Source organism: Lepidochelys kempii, chromosome 25 (assembly GCF_965140285.1).
Source record: "Lepidochelys kempii isolate rLepKem1 chromosome 25, rLepKem1.hap1, whole genome shotgun sequence".
In the NCBI taxonomy this organism is placed as follows: domain Eukaryota; kingdom Metazoa; phylum Chordata; order Testudines; family Cheloniidae; genus Lepidochelys; species Lepidochelys kempii.
In genome coordinates this window covers 5865508-5881523 of record NC_136404.1, presented here as the reverse complement: position 1 = coordinate 5881523, position 16016 = coordinate 5865508, and the positions used below count along the sequence as shown (strand labels likewise).

Here is a 16016-nt window from a genome sequence, read left to right as displayed (position 1 = left end):
GGGGGAGGAAAAGGTAATGGGCACCTTACATGATCTGAAGCTGACTGCCCCAGAGGGCTCCGCTCCGCCAGCCTATCCACAAACAACACCACTGCACTCTAGATCTTCTGGCTCCCCACTACTTGACACAGTGCTCAGTGATTCCAGCTCATAGTTGTGGGAGTCTTAATGCTGGTGCACCATAAGGAACAGCCAAAGTGACCATTTGGGCAGCTATGGCCTCATTCTAGGCGGGGTGGGTGTGCCTATGCAAATGAGGTCAGCCCCAGAAGTTCTTTTCCACAACTTGCCACACCTCACCACCAGATGTCAGGGTGGAGCTCATCCTGACTCTGCTTACACTACCTTAGCAGAGCCAAGAGAGTGGTGCTTGGTGCACCTATCAGGCATTTAGGAGATGAGCTTTAAGTCTCTGTCTGACAGATTTGGAGCAGGGGCGTGAACCTGGAGGGCTCCTCCTTCCTGGTGAGTGCCCTAGCTATTCCGCGGTGTCTCTCGCTCTCTTGCGAAAAGCTGTGCAAGGTCTCAGCTTTGTCCCAGTGCAGAATGGGAAAATGTTTGAAATCTTGATGTTTCATGGGCTGGGAAAACTGTTTCCCGCCCAGCTGTGCTGCTCCCCAGGACAGGCTCTTGGCTTTGTTTTGCCACCTGCGCAGGAAATGTTGACATCTGAGCAGTTCTGTGGTTTGAGCAGCAGTGCAATAAAGAAAAGCAAACCCCAGACACGTGCAGTCCCTTGCCAGATTCCATGACTCTGAGCAATATGCTGTAGGTGTCAATGCACTTCCATTCCCACCTTGCACGCAAGAAATCTCAAATTCCCTGGGAGCCTTCCTGCTAGTATTTTCCAAACAACCACAACCGTTCCATCACCCCTCCCCAAACTGGGGTGCTGCTAAAGTTAAGGAAACAGGTTCAACTCTGTCTCTCTCATCCTGCTTTGTCTGAGCCTATGTGCTATTTTGGGACTTTTTTTTGCCTTCAATATTACTTGCTGTACTGAGATTACCATGCAAACCTGTCAAATTAATGGCTGTGTAACTCAGGCGGAATAACACCACACAGGCCGTGGTCTTGTGGCTCCTGAACTGCGGGTGGTCCTGCCAAGAGGCCAGGGATCAGCCGTGTGTCTGTGAGTAAGACAGGCCAAGTAGGGATTACATTAGTTTCTCAGAGATAGTTTTACGTGCCACAGCCGCTTCCGGAGCTGAGCGAAGGCATCTGAGTTTACTGCACCGAGTGCCTCCACGCTTCCCGGGGCTGTGTCGCTCCCGGCACTGCACGGACGCATGGTGCTCTGTGCCCCAGCACAGCTGTCACTGCCATACAACCTCGCCTGGCCTGCAGGGATGAACGCCAGCTGCAGCCTACTGACCAGCTGTCATGGTGCAGGGCAGCTGTGCCGACGGGGAGAATCCCACAGACGAGTGGGGTGGGGGCCAGGAGGGGGGAGTGTCCTCCCCAAACACAGCATGATCTCCTGGCAATGCGTTTGGGTGCAGCAGTCATTCAGAGGCACCATCCCTCCAGATCTAGGTAAGTTGTAAAAGAGAGCGCTGGGCCACCCCAGGGCCCTTCCCGTAGTTAACTTTTTCCGGGGCTGGAGTGTGAGGAATGGTGAGACTTGCAGCCTTTCCCAGCACTCCCCTGAGCCTGGCCTAGTCTGGGTCAAAACAGAGGAGCCTTGCCCACAGGCAGAACGAGAGACAGCTGTTTAATAATGATCCTTACCTCCCAAATGCTGGGTGAACATTTACCACTCAATCCAGCCAGGTAGGTAAAGACACACCAATCATTACCTGCCCTGACCAGAGCCTCAGCACCTGTCTGCATGCACATGGTATTACACCATAGAACCATAGAATCATAGAATATCAGGGTTGGAAGGGACCTCAGGAGGTCATCTAGTCCAACCCCCTGCTCAAAAGCAGGACCAATCCCCAATTAAATCATCCCACCAGGGCTTTGTCAAGCCTGACCTTAAAAACTTCTAAGGAAGGAGATTCCACCACCTCCCTAGGTAATGCATTCCAGTGTTTCACCACCCTCCTAGTGAGAAAGTTTTCCCTAATATCCAACCTAAACCTCCCCCACTGCAACTTGAGACCTTACTCCTCGTTCTGTCATCTGCTTCCACTGAGAACAGTCTAGATCCACCCTCTTTGGAACCCCCTTTCAGGTAGTTGAAAGCAGCTATCAAATCCCCCCTCATTCTTCTCTTCCACTAAACAATCCCAGCTCCCTCAGCCTCTCCTCATAAGTCATGTGTTCCAGACCCCTAATCATTTTTGTTGCCCTTCGCTGGACTCTCTCCAATTTATCCACATCCTTCTTGTAGTGTGGGGCCTAAAACTGGACACAGTACTCCAGATGAGGCCTCACCAATGTCGAATAGAGGGGGACGATCACGTCCCTCGATCTGCTCGCTATGCCCCTACTTATACATCCCAAAATGCCATTGGCCTTCTTGGCAACAAGGGCACACTGCTGACTCATATCCAGCTTCTCGTCCACTGTCACCCCTAGGTCCTTTTCCGCAGAACTGCTGCCTAGCCATTCAGTCCCTAGTCTGTAGCTGTGCATTGCGTTCTTCCGTCCCAAGTGCAGGACCCTGCACTTATCCTTATTGAACCTCATCAGATTTCTTTTGGCCCAATCCTCCAATTTGTCTAGGTCCTTCTGTATCCTATCCCTGCCCTCCAGCGTATCTACCGCTCCTCCCAGTTTAATATCATCCGCAAATTTGCTGAGAGTGCAATCCACACCATCCTCCAGATCATTTATGAAGATATTGAACAAAACCAGCCCCAGGACCGACCCCTGGGGCACTCCGCTTGACACCGGCTGCCAACTAGACATGGAGCCATTGATCACTACCCGTTGAGCCCGACAATCTAGCCAACTTTCTACCCACCTTATAGTGCATTCATCCAGCCCACATTTCTTTAACTTGCTGACAAGAATACTGTGGGAGACCGTGTCAAAAGCTTTGCTAAAGTCAAGAAACAATACATCCACTGCTTTCCCTTCATCCACAGAACCAGTGCAAGCCCTGTGGAGGTGAGTCAGTGTCACCAGCAATTCCTGGCTCCCAGTCCCCTATGTTGCCTGCTGATTTTCCATGCTCTCAAGTGATCCGTCCCTGTCTCCCATTCCCAGCTTCTGGCAAACAGAGGCTAGAGACACCGTCTCTGCCAGTCCTGGGTAATAGCCATTGCTGGACCTATCCTCCATGAACGTATCTAGTTCTTTTTTTAACCCTGTTATGATCCTGGCCTTCACAACATCCTCTGGCAAAGAGTTCCAAAGGCTGACTGTGCGTTGTGTGAAAAAATATTTCCTTTTGTTTGTTTGTTTTAAACATGTAGCCTATTAATTTCATTTGATGACCCCTGATTCTTGTGTTATGAGAAGGAGTAAATAACACTTCCTTATTTACTTTCTCCACACCAGTCACGATATTTTAGACCTCTGTCATATCCCCCCTTAGTTGTCTCTTTTATAAACTGAAAAGTCCCAATCTTATTAATTTCTCTTCATACAGAAGCTGCTCCATACCCCTAATCATTTTTGTTGCTCTTTTCTGAACCTTTTCCAATTTCAATATTTCTTTTTTGAGGTGGGGCGACCACATCTGCACACAGTATTCAAGATGTGGGCGTACCATGGATTTATACAGAGGCAATATAATATTTTCTCTTATTATCTATCCCTTTCTTAACAATTCCCAACATTCTATTTGCTTTTTAACTACCGCTGCACATCGAGTGGATGTTTTCAGAGAACTATCCACAATGACTCCAAGATCTTTCTTGAGTGGTAACAGCTAATTTAGACCCCATCATTTTATATGTCTAGTTGAGATTATGTTTTCCAGTATGCATTACCTTGCATTTATCAGCATTGAATTTCATCTGCCATTTTGTTGCCCAGTGACCCCATTTTGTGAGATCCCTTTGTAGCACTTTGCAGTCTGCCTCGGACTTAACTATCTTGAGTAGTTTTATATCATCTGCAAATTTTGCCACCTCACTGTTTACCCCTTTTTCCAGATCATTTATGAACATGTTAAATAGGACAGGGTCCAGTACAGACACCTGAGGGACACCACTATTTACCTCTCTCCATTCTGAAAACTGACCATTTATTTCTACCCTTTGTTTCCTTTCTTTTAACCAGTTGCTGATCCATGAGAGGACCTTCCCTCTTATCCCATGACAGCTTACTTTGCTTAAGAGCCTTTGGTGAGGGACTTTGTCAAAGGCTTTCTGAAAATCTAAGTACACTATATGCACTGGATCCCCCTCGTCCACATGATCATTAACCCCCTCAGAGAATTCTAGTGAATTGGTGAGACATGATTTGCCATTACAAAAACCAAGTTGACTCTTCCTCGACAAATTATGTTAAGCTATGTGCCTAATAATTCTGTCCTTTACTATAGTTTCAACCAATTTGCCCAGTACTGACGTCAGGCTTACTGGCCTGTAGTTGCCGGGATCACCTCTGGAGCCCTTTTTAAAAATTGGTGTCACATTAGCTATCCTCCAGTCATTTGGTGCAGAAGCTGATTTAAATGTTACAAACCACAGTTAGCATTTCTGCAATTTCACATTTGAGTTTCTTCAGAACTCTTGGGTGAATATGGTCTGGTCCTGGTGACTTATTACTTTTTAGTTTATCAGTTTGTCCCCAAAACTCCTCTATGATACCTCAATCTGGGACAGTTCCTCAGATTTGTCACCTAAAAAGAATGGCTCAGGTTTGGGAATCACCCTCATATCCTCAGCCAGAAAGACCAATGCAAAGAATTAATTTAGTTTGTTCACAATGGCCTTATCGTCCTTGAGTGCTCCTTTAGTATCTTGATTGTCCAGTGGCCCCTTCTGATGTACTTTAAAAAAAATTTTTTTTGCTATTATTTTTTGAGTCTTTGGCTAGCTGTTCTTCAAATTCTTTTTTGGCCTTCCTAAATATATTTTTACACTTTGCTTGCTCCTTTCTATTTTCCTCACTAGGATTTAACTTCCACTTTTTAAAGGATGCCTTTTTGCCACTCACTGGTTCTTTTACTTTGTTGGTTAGCCATGGTGGCACTTTTTTTGCTCTCTTACTATGTTTTTTAATTTGGAGTATACATTTGAGTTGAGTCTCTGTTATTGTGTCTTTAAAAACTTTCCATGCAGCTTGCAGGGATTTCACATTTGGTGCAGTACCTTTTAATTTCTGTTTAACTAACTTCCTCATTTTTGTGTAGTTCTCCTTTCTGAAATTAAATGCTATCATGCTGGGTTGCTGTGGTGTTTTCCCTGCCACAGGGATGTTAAATTTAATTATATTATGGTCACTATTACCAAACGGTCCAGCTAGATTCACCTCTTGGACCAGATCCTGTGCTCCACTTAGGACTAAATCAAGAATTGCCTCTCCTCTTGTGAGTTCCAGGACTAGCTGCTCCAAGAAGCAGTCATTTAAGGTGTCAAGAAACTTTATCTCTGCATCCCGTCCTGCGGTGACATGTAAACAGTCAATATGAGGATAGTTGAAATCCCCCATTATTATTTTGTTATTTTTATAGCTTCCCTGAGCATTTCACAGTCACTATCACCATCCCGGTCAGGTGGTTGATAGTATATCCCTATTGCTATATTCTTATTATTCAAGCAGGGAATTTTTCTCCAGAGAGATTCTGTGGTACAGTTTAGTTCATTTAAGATTTTTACTTCATTTGATTTGATGCTTTCTTTCACATATAGTGCCGCTCCCCCACCAGCACGGTCTGTTCTGTCCTTCCAATATATTTTGTCCCCTGGTATTACTGTGCCCCATTGATTATCCTCATTCCACCAAGTTTCTGTGATGCCTATTATATCAATATCCTCATTTAATAGGAGGCACTCTAGTTCACCCATCTTATTATTTAGACTTCTAGCATTTGTATATAAACACTTTAAATGATTGTCACTTTTTAGCTGTCTGCCATTACATGATGTAATTGAATGGGACTTTTTTTTATTTGTCTATTTCTCATCAGATCCTACCCATATTTTATCGTCTTCCATCCTCTCCTCCTTACTAGGACATAGAGAATCTCTATTAATAGATCCTCCCCAAGGGATGTCTCTGTCCGAACCGCGTGCTCCTCTGCACCTGTAGGCTTTCCCCAAGCCCTTAGTCTGAAAACTGCTCTCCCTTTATCTCAATCTGCGGTCTCCTGTGCCAGAGGAAATGCCCCATCCACAAGAAGTGATTCATTCTGGGGCCAGTGCAATGAAATGGTTAAAAGAAAGTGTCTGATAAAAGGCCCAGTTGGCTTAATCCCTTTGACTTTAAAAAGGGGTCACTGTTCTCTGCAAGTCTCAGAGCTGGGATTAGAGATGAAATTTACATAGAAACAAAGATCAAACGCCCCAGTGCAATTAATTCCAATTAAATTTCAGGGGAATGTCAACTTGCTGGCACAGGTAGCTGTAAAACTCCTAAAACCCGATCCGACGGGATTCCCCCTCATTAGTTTGCTTCATAAACCAGGGAACGGAGCTGAATTAGCTGAAGAGTTGAACTGTTCCTTAGAGGACACTTTCTCAACCCAGGCCAATCTGGGCAGGTGCAGCATTGACCCCCATCCCAAGCCCTGGGCTACCAGCCACCCAGCCCCGCACCCCAGGCCCAGGCCCGACTGTCACGGCTTTTGCAAGGCTCATAGAACTGGAAAGTGTTTCTGGGTCTTGTGAGCCTCTGGCAGCACTTCACCACACAGCGTCTCTACAGCCAATGGCAAAACCCCTGTGGATTATGATGGGGCAGGAACCAGCCCAGTATGACGTCACCGCCATTTGCAGTAGTGTTGTGATGTCATCACTATCACGCAGGGCAGGTCCTAGGGCAAGTAGGGCACACTGAAACCTGTGCTGACAAAGCATCACTGCCTGACAGCGGCTCCACCAGAGTTAGCTTGGGCACGCATGAGATGCGGCCACACCTGGCAGCTGCAGCGTGGACACATCCTCCGCTAATTGCCAGCGATGTCTCCAGCTACAGGAGTGCCCAGGTACCCAGCAGGGGAGGGACAGCGAGATCTGCTGTGCACATTTTCATCCCCAAGGACTTCATGAGTTTCGCATATCGACCGCCACACGTCTTCCTCTACTGAAATACACGTTCCTGTAGGGAGCACCCCAGCAGTCGCTCAGTGGAGCAGAGCTCCGTGGCACACAGGTTCACATGGAAGTACAGAAGAATGCAGCATCCAACTGCATCCACACTGAACCACGAAGAAGCTTTTGGATTGATCAGCTCCATCCACAGAGATCGGGGACAGTCCAAGCAGAACAGCAAGTTGGAGCCCACCCCCAGCTGACGTTATTGCTGGGACACGAGACAGAGACTTGTGGGAGCTGAACATCTGGCTTGCCATGGCTGGTATCTGCTGCCAGCACCTCTTTCCTGTCAAATCAGAAAAGTGAGTGAAAATCTTATGACTGTGCCTGGCCGGGCCTGCAAGGAGTGCCCAAAGGTGCCAACCCTGCAAGGCAAGTTGCCTAGGTGTATCTGAGGGACGAATTTTTGCCGTATGATAGGAGTGTCTTGTGTGCTCTGATGTATTATGAGCTGGAAGCTGGTGAGGCTGCCTTGCTCAGTGTGAGTTGGCACTGTGAGTCAGCATGCAGGGCAGGGCACATGGCCACTGACACGAGCTTCGAGGAGCATGTCTGACTGTTCGGAGAGTGCTGGGGCAGCTCTGAACCAGGGCAGAGCAGAGAGAAGCTGTGGGATAGCAGGTGAACTTGCATTTTGGTTCCATCTCCTGCACCTGATTTGTGTAATGCTTGTATGGAAAGTTGCTGGCAGTAGGTACCGAGTAAGACGGGCAAAGCTAACACTGTACATCTACGCTGGGGAAAGACCTGGTCACAAGCCTGATGGACTCTTCCATAGATGTTTGGCTGCTCTGGTGATTCCCGCCTAGACAGCTGCTCAGAGATGCCTGTTGTATAATATTGATTTCAAAGGCCTAAGGCGTTAAAGGTGTTTATAAACTCCTTCACTGTCCCACATTACAGAGTGACAGGTTTGGGGGGGAAGGGGGGGGGCGGATCTACAGAGACCATAGTTTGCTCAGTTACTTGGCAAACCCAAAATCTTTTATTCTAGAACTGAAAGTTTATTGATCAGACACAAGAAAGAAAAAGAAATTAAAACAAGCATTGATACCGAAACTGAGAGATTGTGCAAAACAAACAAACAATCAAAGCCTTTCAAATCTCTCTCCTTTTTTAGGCAAAATATCACTCTTATTTTCAGAACAACCTTTCTTTGATGAAAAGCCTAGGGAAGGGTTAACTTTACTTCCGATCCTGATGTGTGAAGGGTATTCACTTCTCCTGTTTCTAACAGACAGATGGAGGCCAGGTGGAGAAGAGAGACGATGGAAAAGGTGGGGGAAATACAGCTTTGCAACACTGGCTGGCTGGCTCGTCACAAATAGGTGCTCTGGCTTTGGCTAGAAGGCCAAGCATGGCACCTGCTGTTTGGACCCTGGAGCACGCTCTGGGCAGGAGTGTCATCTGGTTGGGTTCATTCTCCTTAGACAAGGCAGGGGTGGACAAATGCATATGGCTGATTTCAGGAGCCGATGAAAAGTGGAGAGAATGAGGGAAAGGATAGGAGACGAGGGAGGGCAGAAGACAACACAAGGGCAGGGAAAACAGGGCAGGCTCTTACCTGCCTCTGTGGTGTGGGAAATTAGGTTTCCCCGCCAGTGGGCTGAGGACTGGACATCAGGGTGATGTGATGATTTTCTAAACTCACAAGTAACAAACCAGGTTCCTTAAACAAGGGCAGGCCGGCCAGCCCGCTCTCAGGAGGAAAGTCCTTCACCTGGCCTGCTCCTGCCCACTGGCGGTGGAGAGGAGCCGAGATGAGCTGCAGTGTGGGTTGGTCGCGGGATGAGCGGGGAGAATATTTTTCTTTTCCAAGTCTCTTTTTAAGACCCTCACGAAGGAGGGTGAGCAGGTGGCATCTTTTACCCCCTTTATGTCCACCAGAGAATTTGTGTACGGTCAGACGTGGCCTCGGTAACTTTGTTCTCCCGGGTTCTGTTTACCAAGTCTGAGCTCACACAGGTTGCAGTTGAGCTGAGGGTAACTTTGTAGGTCCAGCAATTGCAACATGCCCCCCAGGATTCAGCAGGGCCAGGAGTAGCTGTACCACAGTCTGAGCTGCACGTGCTCCTGTGTGATAGCATTCATCTGACTTGTATTGTTCATAATCGTCAGGATGAGGCTTGTCTCCGCAGGCACATATGGCCAGGTCCTCAGCCCCAGTGAGACCACTGACAGAGCAGCTCATGGCTGCCCTAGAGGGGCACTTGAGGATCCCCCCAGTGTGAGTCTCTCCTGCCTTCTCCCCACTGCGGGGACATGTGAGGGCAGAGCTGGAATGCAACATGCTCTGCCAGTCCCCCAGCCAGCAAAACTGTCCCCGTGGAACTACTTGAGCTGGCATAAGTTAGAGATGCCCTGAGGCTGCTTCAGCTTACACCAGGGTCCGGGTTTGCCCCACACCTGCCCCAGGATCAGATGGTTCATGTGCACCAGCTGGCGGGTCTGTTGATGCATGGACGGAGCAGGCGGTGATGTGGTACGACAGGTAGGGGCAAATCTGGGATTCCAGAGATGCCAGAATGGGAGGTTGGACCTTGGGGTGGTGTGGGGAGGTAAGGCCTTGGAGAGCCCGTGCAGGCTGCTGCAGGCAGCCGGGGCACGGTGGGCTGGCAGTGGAAAGAGCTCCTCAGAGAGCTCTGGTAGAGCAGGCAGACGGGGCTCCCAGCAGAGGCACCAGGCACAGTGATTGGCCGGCCTCCCTGGGAAGCTTCTCAGAATATCTGTGATGTAGGGACTAGACTGGGACCCTGGTGGGGCCTTTGGCTGCCTGATCCCTGCTTCTGGGGGGCTCGAGTATGGCAAGAATCGCCAGCTTTGGGGCCTGTCCACCCCAGCCTGAAATCAGGAACTTCAGGCAGGTGTGAAAAATCAAATCTCCCAAACCCCTGCAGAGGCCCAGAACATGGCCCTGAACCTGGGCGGTGAAGCCAGCTGCTGTGGAAGGTATTATTACGAGTATGGCCCATAGGTGCCAGCTAAGGTCAGGGCTCCATAACATGGGTGCTGCTCAGACACAGAGAGAGACCGTCCATGCCCCATAGAGCTCACAGTCAAAACACACAAAGGCAGGAGGGGAAACTGAGGCAAAGAGAGGGTCTCTTCACCAGCCTCAAGCATTGTTGAAAATGGCCTGCCCATTCCTGAAGAAGGGATGGAGAGATACTGTTCAGTCATGGAAGGGTTAATGAATGCCACCTCCTCTTGCTGTGGAGTAAGTGTCCATCGAACCCACGTTGCCCCTTTGTCCTTCCCCAAACTCAGCCGCTAATGCCGAGTGTGTTTTACGGGTGTATTAGCCAGACCTCCCCCTGGAGCTGGCATTTGTGCATAAACTCTGGCTGGGAAAGCCGTGGAATGAGTCCGGGTCAGATTTAGTCTTTGGAGTGGGCGATTGTGATGGTGAGTGTTACCTGCAAATACTCTCATGAACTCCAAATGGCAGAGTCAAGAAACCTGCCCTGAGTCTAGCTTGTGTGTTTGGAAGGCCGTGACACAGGAAGGGACACCAGCAAGGGGCCAGGCTAACCCACTTCTCTTCCCATGTACTCTAGCGCCTCAATCTCCCTCCAGCCAGACTCCTCATTCTCGTAGAACTTAGGCCCTGCTTACTGCTGTGGGCTTGGAGGGCAGAGGAGGTGAGCAGTCACCACTTCCATCGCCTTGCGCTGCAGATCACGACATGTACGATCTTGAGGAGCCTGATGTTGGGTTAGCCGAGTGTGACCGGAGTCCCAGGGGGCCGTGCCGAGGTCACTCAGGGTGAACTGCAAAGAACGGGGCAGACAATCCCCAAAGCTGGTGGATATTCCAATACTTAGATTTACCAAACCAGCACAAAACAGCTTCTATAATATGTGACAAAGTTCCTCCTCTGCCCTGGGGGATCCTGCGCTTTTTGGCAGATTTGCTCGCCTCAGAGGTTCACAGCAGCCCTCAGTTTGGCCGCTTCTGCTAGAGGCTCAAACCTGCCGTTCACTCAGCTAACCTCATCACTGGCCAGCATGGGGGAAATGGAGAACAATCCCCCCAGTCTCAGTGTCCCACCTAGTGGGTCAGGGACAGGCCAGATCCCTTTCCAAATTAGACCTTCCCTTCTGGTGTTTCTCACAGACCAGGTCAACCCCTCCTGTGTCCGATCAGGGGTTGTGGGGGATGCGTGGAACCCAGACCCACCCTCTACACCAGCTTCCAGCCCAGGGCCCTGTGGATTGCAACGGTCTACAATATCCCCTGTATCAGCTGCGTGACAGCTACAACTCCCTGGGCTACTTCCCCATGGTCTTCCCCCAGCACCTTCTTTATCCTCACTGCAGGATCTTCCTCCTGAAGCCTGATCACACTTGTACTCTTTAGTCCTCCAGCTGTACACCTTGTCACTCCCTGATCCTTGTGCACCCCCCCACCACTCACTGATGGGAGGTCCTTTTTAAATCAGGTGTCCTGATTCGCCTGCGTGCCATAATTGATTCTAGTAAATTCTTAATTGGCTCCAGGTGTCTTAATAAGCTTGCCTGTCTTAATTGGTTCTAGCAGGTTCCTGATTTCTCTAGGGCAGCCCCTGCTCTGGTCACTCAGGGAACAGAAAACTATTCATCCAGTAGCCAGTATATTTGCCTTCGACCAGACTCCTGTACCCCACTGCTCTGGGTCATAGAATCATAGAATATCAGGGTTGGAAGGGACCCCAGAAGGTCATCTAGTCCAACCCCCTGCTCAAAGCAGGACCAGTTCCCAGTTAAATCATCCCAGCCAGGGCTTTGTCAAGCCTGACCTTAAAAACCTCTAAGGAAGGAGATTCTACCACCTCCCTAGGTAACGCATTCCAGTGTTTCACCACCCTCTTAGTGAAAAAGTTTTTCCTAATATCCAATCTAAACCTCCCCCACTGCAACTTGAGACCACTACTCCTCGTTCTGTCATCTGCTACCATTGAGAACAGTCTAGAGCCATCCTCTTTGGAACCCCCTTTCAGGTAGTTGAAAGCAGCTATCAAATCCCCCCTCATTCTTCTCTTCTGCAGGCTAAACAATCCCAGCTCCCTCAGCCTCTCCTCATAACTCATGTGTTCCAGTCCCCTAATCATTTTTGTTGCCCTTCGCTGGACTCTCTCCAATTTATCCACATCCTTCTTGAAGTGTGGGGCCCAAAACTGGACACAGTACTCCAGATGAGGCCTCACCAATGTCGAATAGAGGGGAACGATCACGTCCCTCGATCTGCTCGCTATGCCCCTACTTATACAGCCCAAAATGCCATTGGCCTTCTTGGCAACAAGGGCACACTGCTGACTCATATCCAGCTTCTCGTCCACTGTCACCCCTAGGTCCTTTTCCGCAGAACTGCTGCCTAGCCATTCGGTCCCTAGTCTGTAGCTGTGCATTGGGTTCTTCCGTCCTAAGTGCAGGACCCTGCACTTATCCTTATTGAACCTCATCAGATTTCTTTTGGCCCAATCCTCCAATTTGTCTAGGTCTTTCTGTATCCTATCCCTCCCCTCCAGCGTATCTACCACTCCTCCCAGTTTAGTATCATCCGCAAATTTGCTGAGAGTGCAATCCACACCATCCTCCAGATCATTTATGAAGATATTGAACAAAACTGGCCCCAGGACCGACCCTTGGGGTACTCCACTTGATACTGGCTGCCAACTAGACATGGAGCCATTGATCACTACCCGTTGAGCCCGACAATCTAGCCAGCTTTCTACCCACCTTGTAGTGCATTCATCCAGCCCATACTTCCTTAACTTGCTGACAAGAATACTGTGGGAGACCGTGTCAAAAGCTTTGCTAAAGTCAAGAAACAATACATCCACTGCTTTCCCTTCATCCACAGAACCAGTAATCTCATCATAAAAGGCAATTAGATTAGTCAGGCATGACCTTCCCTTGGTGAATCCATGCTGTCTGTCACAAATACCTTACTGGTTGCCCAGAAGCCAACAACACAGTTCCCTTAAAGCAATCCTCCACCCAGACACCCAAGTCACATATGATGAGGATTACTGTAGATCTTGTTCACCATATAAGAAAGTTCTACCAATCACAAAGGATCGGACACTTTACCTCCCAGGCTAATGAATATTTCAGTTCTTACCCAAAACATGCTTACAGCCAGTTCTTGTTAACTAAACTAAAATTTATTTAAAAAGAAAAGAGAGAGAGTATTGGTTAAAAGATCAGTATACATACAGATATGAGTACAGTTCTGAGATCAGATTCATAATAGAGATAAAAAGAAAAGGAGGACTTGTGGCACCTTAGAGACTAACAAATTTATTTGAGCACAAGCTTTCGTGAGATACAGCTCACTTCATTGGATGCATTCCTATGAGTTTTTTCATGAAGTTGATAGATTTCCACTCCATACGGCTAAATTCAGTGCCCTGCATAATGCATCCGATGAAGTGAGCTGTAGCTCACGAAAGCTTATGCTCAAATAAATTGGTTAGTCTCTAAGGTGCCACAAGTACTCCTTTTCTTTTTGCGAATACAGACTAACACGGCGGCTTCTCTTAAACCTGTCATAGTAGAGATAGTGAGCTTTGTAGTTGCAAAGAGTTCTTTCAGAATTAGTCCATAAGTTATAGTCCAATGTCCAAATTCAGGGGATCCAGTTAGAACTGGAAATCTCAGCCTTATCACTTAAGCTTCCCCTGCATGAAGCATCAAGCAGATTTGAGATAAAAAGGATCAGGACCCAAGAGGTTTTGATACAGTTCCAGGCCTTTTCTTGACAGGTTGGAGGCTTTAGGGAAATAATAGACAATCATGGAGACTTTGAAGTAGACCTATTTCCTAAGCATCGCCGGTAATTAGCTACACAGATTAACATAAGGCAATTGCATGTTTCCCATCATTCTCAGGTGATTTGCTAAACATTTCAAAGGAGATGAATACAGCCATATCCCATGTTTATAGTTCATTTAAATGTAAATATTTCCTTTTGATCTCTAAATTAACAGAATACAGCATAGACAGGGACTGTTTGACTACATTGTTATCCTCTAACAAGACACAAGTACACACATATAATTAGTATCACCTCTAACTTCTAACAATACAGGTTTGCATTTCAAAGGTTCTAGCCTATCTACCATGGAATGGCCATAATGACCATTTGCATACTTTTCTAGTGTCTCTAAAGGTTGGCTCTGGGTCATTTAGCCTGCAAGCTGCTTAACCCTTTCTAGCCATGCGTCACACTTTGTATAAGATTCGTTGCAATTATATAACAGTGGTAGCAACAATGGTTTGATTGATCATACTCTATTCAGATCATGTCACAGCAAGATTGGGCCTTTCCAACTGGAAATGCTCAGGAAGGAGGCACTGGGAAATGCTGCTGTTCTCAGGAGCCAGAAGAATCCAGCCCTGAGGAAGTGGGCCCCAGAAATATGTCTCTCTTGCTGCACAGATCTCCTGTCTCCCTCGGAGAGGTTGATTTTGATGGGCTGGGTGAGGGGCCCCTCCCTTCTCAGGCCACCCCCCATTCACTTGTGGCTCCTCTTGCTTCTCATTGTTGCAGACCAGCGGATTGGCACATGTTTCTCGGCGCTGATCGGCGGGCGCTGCGCTGGGGAGCTCCCGGGCCAGTACACCAAGATGCAGTGCTGCTGTGACTCCGGGCGCTGCTGGGCGATCGGGCAGACCCCTGAAATGTGCCCCGTCAGGGGATCCGGTAGGCAACACAACGGGAAAGCCACTAGTGCCCCCCTGAGTGCGACCTGTTCTTAACATCCGTGAGCTGTGCTTGCGAGTGTTTCTGGGAGGAAAGGTCGGTGAGGGTCGCATTGGATTGCACAAAGCCAGGGAATTCAGGGGTAAGGGCCCCCAACCCGTTCCCCCTTTGGAAAAGAACAGCAGAAGGGGTCCAGCAAGGGCAGTAACCTCCCCAGCCTACCCCAGCCTTGCCCTGGCTCCCTGGGCTTGGGAAGAGATCAGAAGGAGCGAAGGGCTGCAGCAGAGGGCTGGGAATCGGGTCTCTGGAATTTGTTTCCAGCTCTGCCTTGCTGCATGACTGCGCTTCCCCTTCTTGGGCCTACATCTGCCCCTCCGGAAAGCAGGGCCAAGCTCCTTACAGGGGCTGTCACTGGAAAACCAATAGCAGCAGCAAAATTACCCCCCCCCCCCCCCCGCCCCTCCTGGGTAGCCCCATGCCTGCTGCACAGAGCAGACAGCTCTTCCTATTGCTGCAATGTGGGAGCTACTGGCCAAATGCGACCACAAGACCCACCTCACCTGGGCTTCATTGATGAAGGGGAGTAAAGCTCTCTCCCAGCCCACCCTCCCCCAAGCCCCTGCTTTCCCTGCCCCAGCCACTGTTGCTTTCATGCCAGTGTTACCTCTGCCTCCCACGTGAGACGGGCAGGGACACTCGGCCCGCGGTGTTGGAGTGACGCTCGGGCGGCTGTTTCGTTTCAGATGAGTACCGCAGGCTCTGCATTGAAGGGCTCCCGGCCGTGCCGGGCTTTTCTGGGAGCTTCCCTGGGATTCCTGGGTTTGGGCCAAATGGTGTCGGGCCTGGAATCAGCGGACCTGGAGGCATTGGACCAAATGGGGCAAATGGCCAAGGCGGGATCCCGGGGCTTCCTGGGATGGGCCCTGGAAGTTCGAGCATTGGTAAATTAAATCTCCTTTCTGCTAGCGCTGGACCACCTTGGCTGCGTCTCTTCCAGGCTGTGTGCATACCTGGTGTGCCTGCCTGAGCTGCACACGTGCTGGGAACAGCGCTGTTACCAGACGCTGGGGTTCTTTTGACATGGCTGGACTGATGGGATGTGACACTAAAGCTGTGCAGAATGCTGGGCCCAGCACACAGATCACACGGCATCTCCTGGCACAGCAAGGA

At 49.0% G+C, this 16016-nt stretch overlaps 1 protein-coding gene across 7 annotated transcripts in view; it reads left to right on the top strand.

Annotated features, from left to right (window-relative positions):
* FBN3 (fibrillin 3) overlaps positions 1-16016 on the top strand; it is a 312181-nt gene that overhangs the window by 185649 nt on the left and 110516 nt on the right. For 6 of the 7 annotated variants that reach the window (XM_073323920.2, XM_073323921.2, XM_073323919.2 and 3 more), the window contains 2 exons: positions 14694-14846; positions 15590-15787. In XM_073323920.2, coding sequence (XP_073180021.2) covers positions 14694-14846; positions 15590-15787 — 351 coding nt within the window. Of the gene's footprint in view, positions 1-7700; positions 7782-14693; positions 14847-15589; positions 15788-16016 lie in introns of those variants that run through there. The other variant, XM_073323926.1, reaches the window with a different exon arrangement.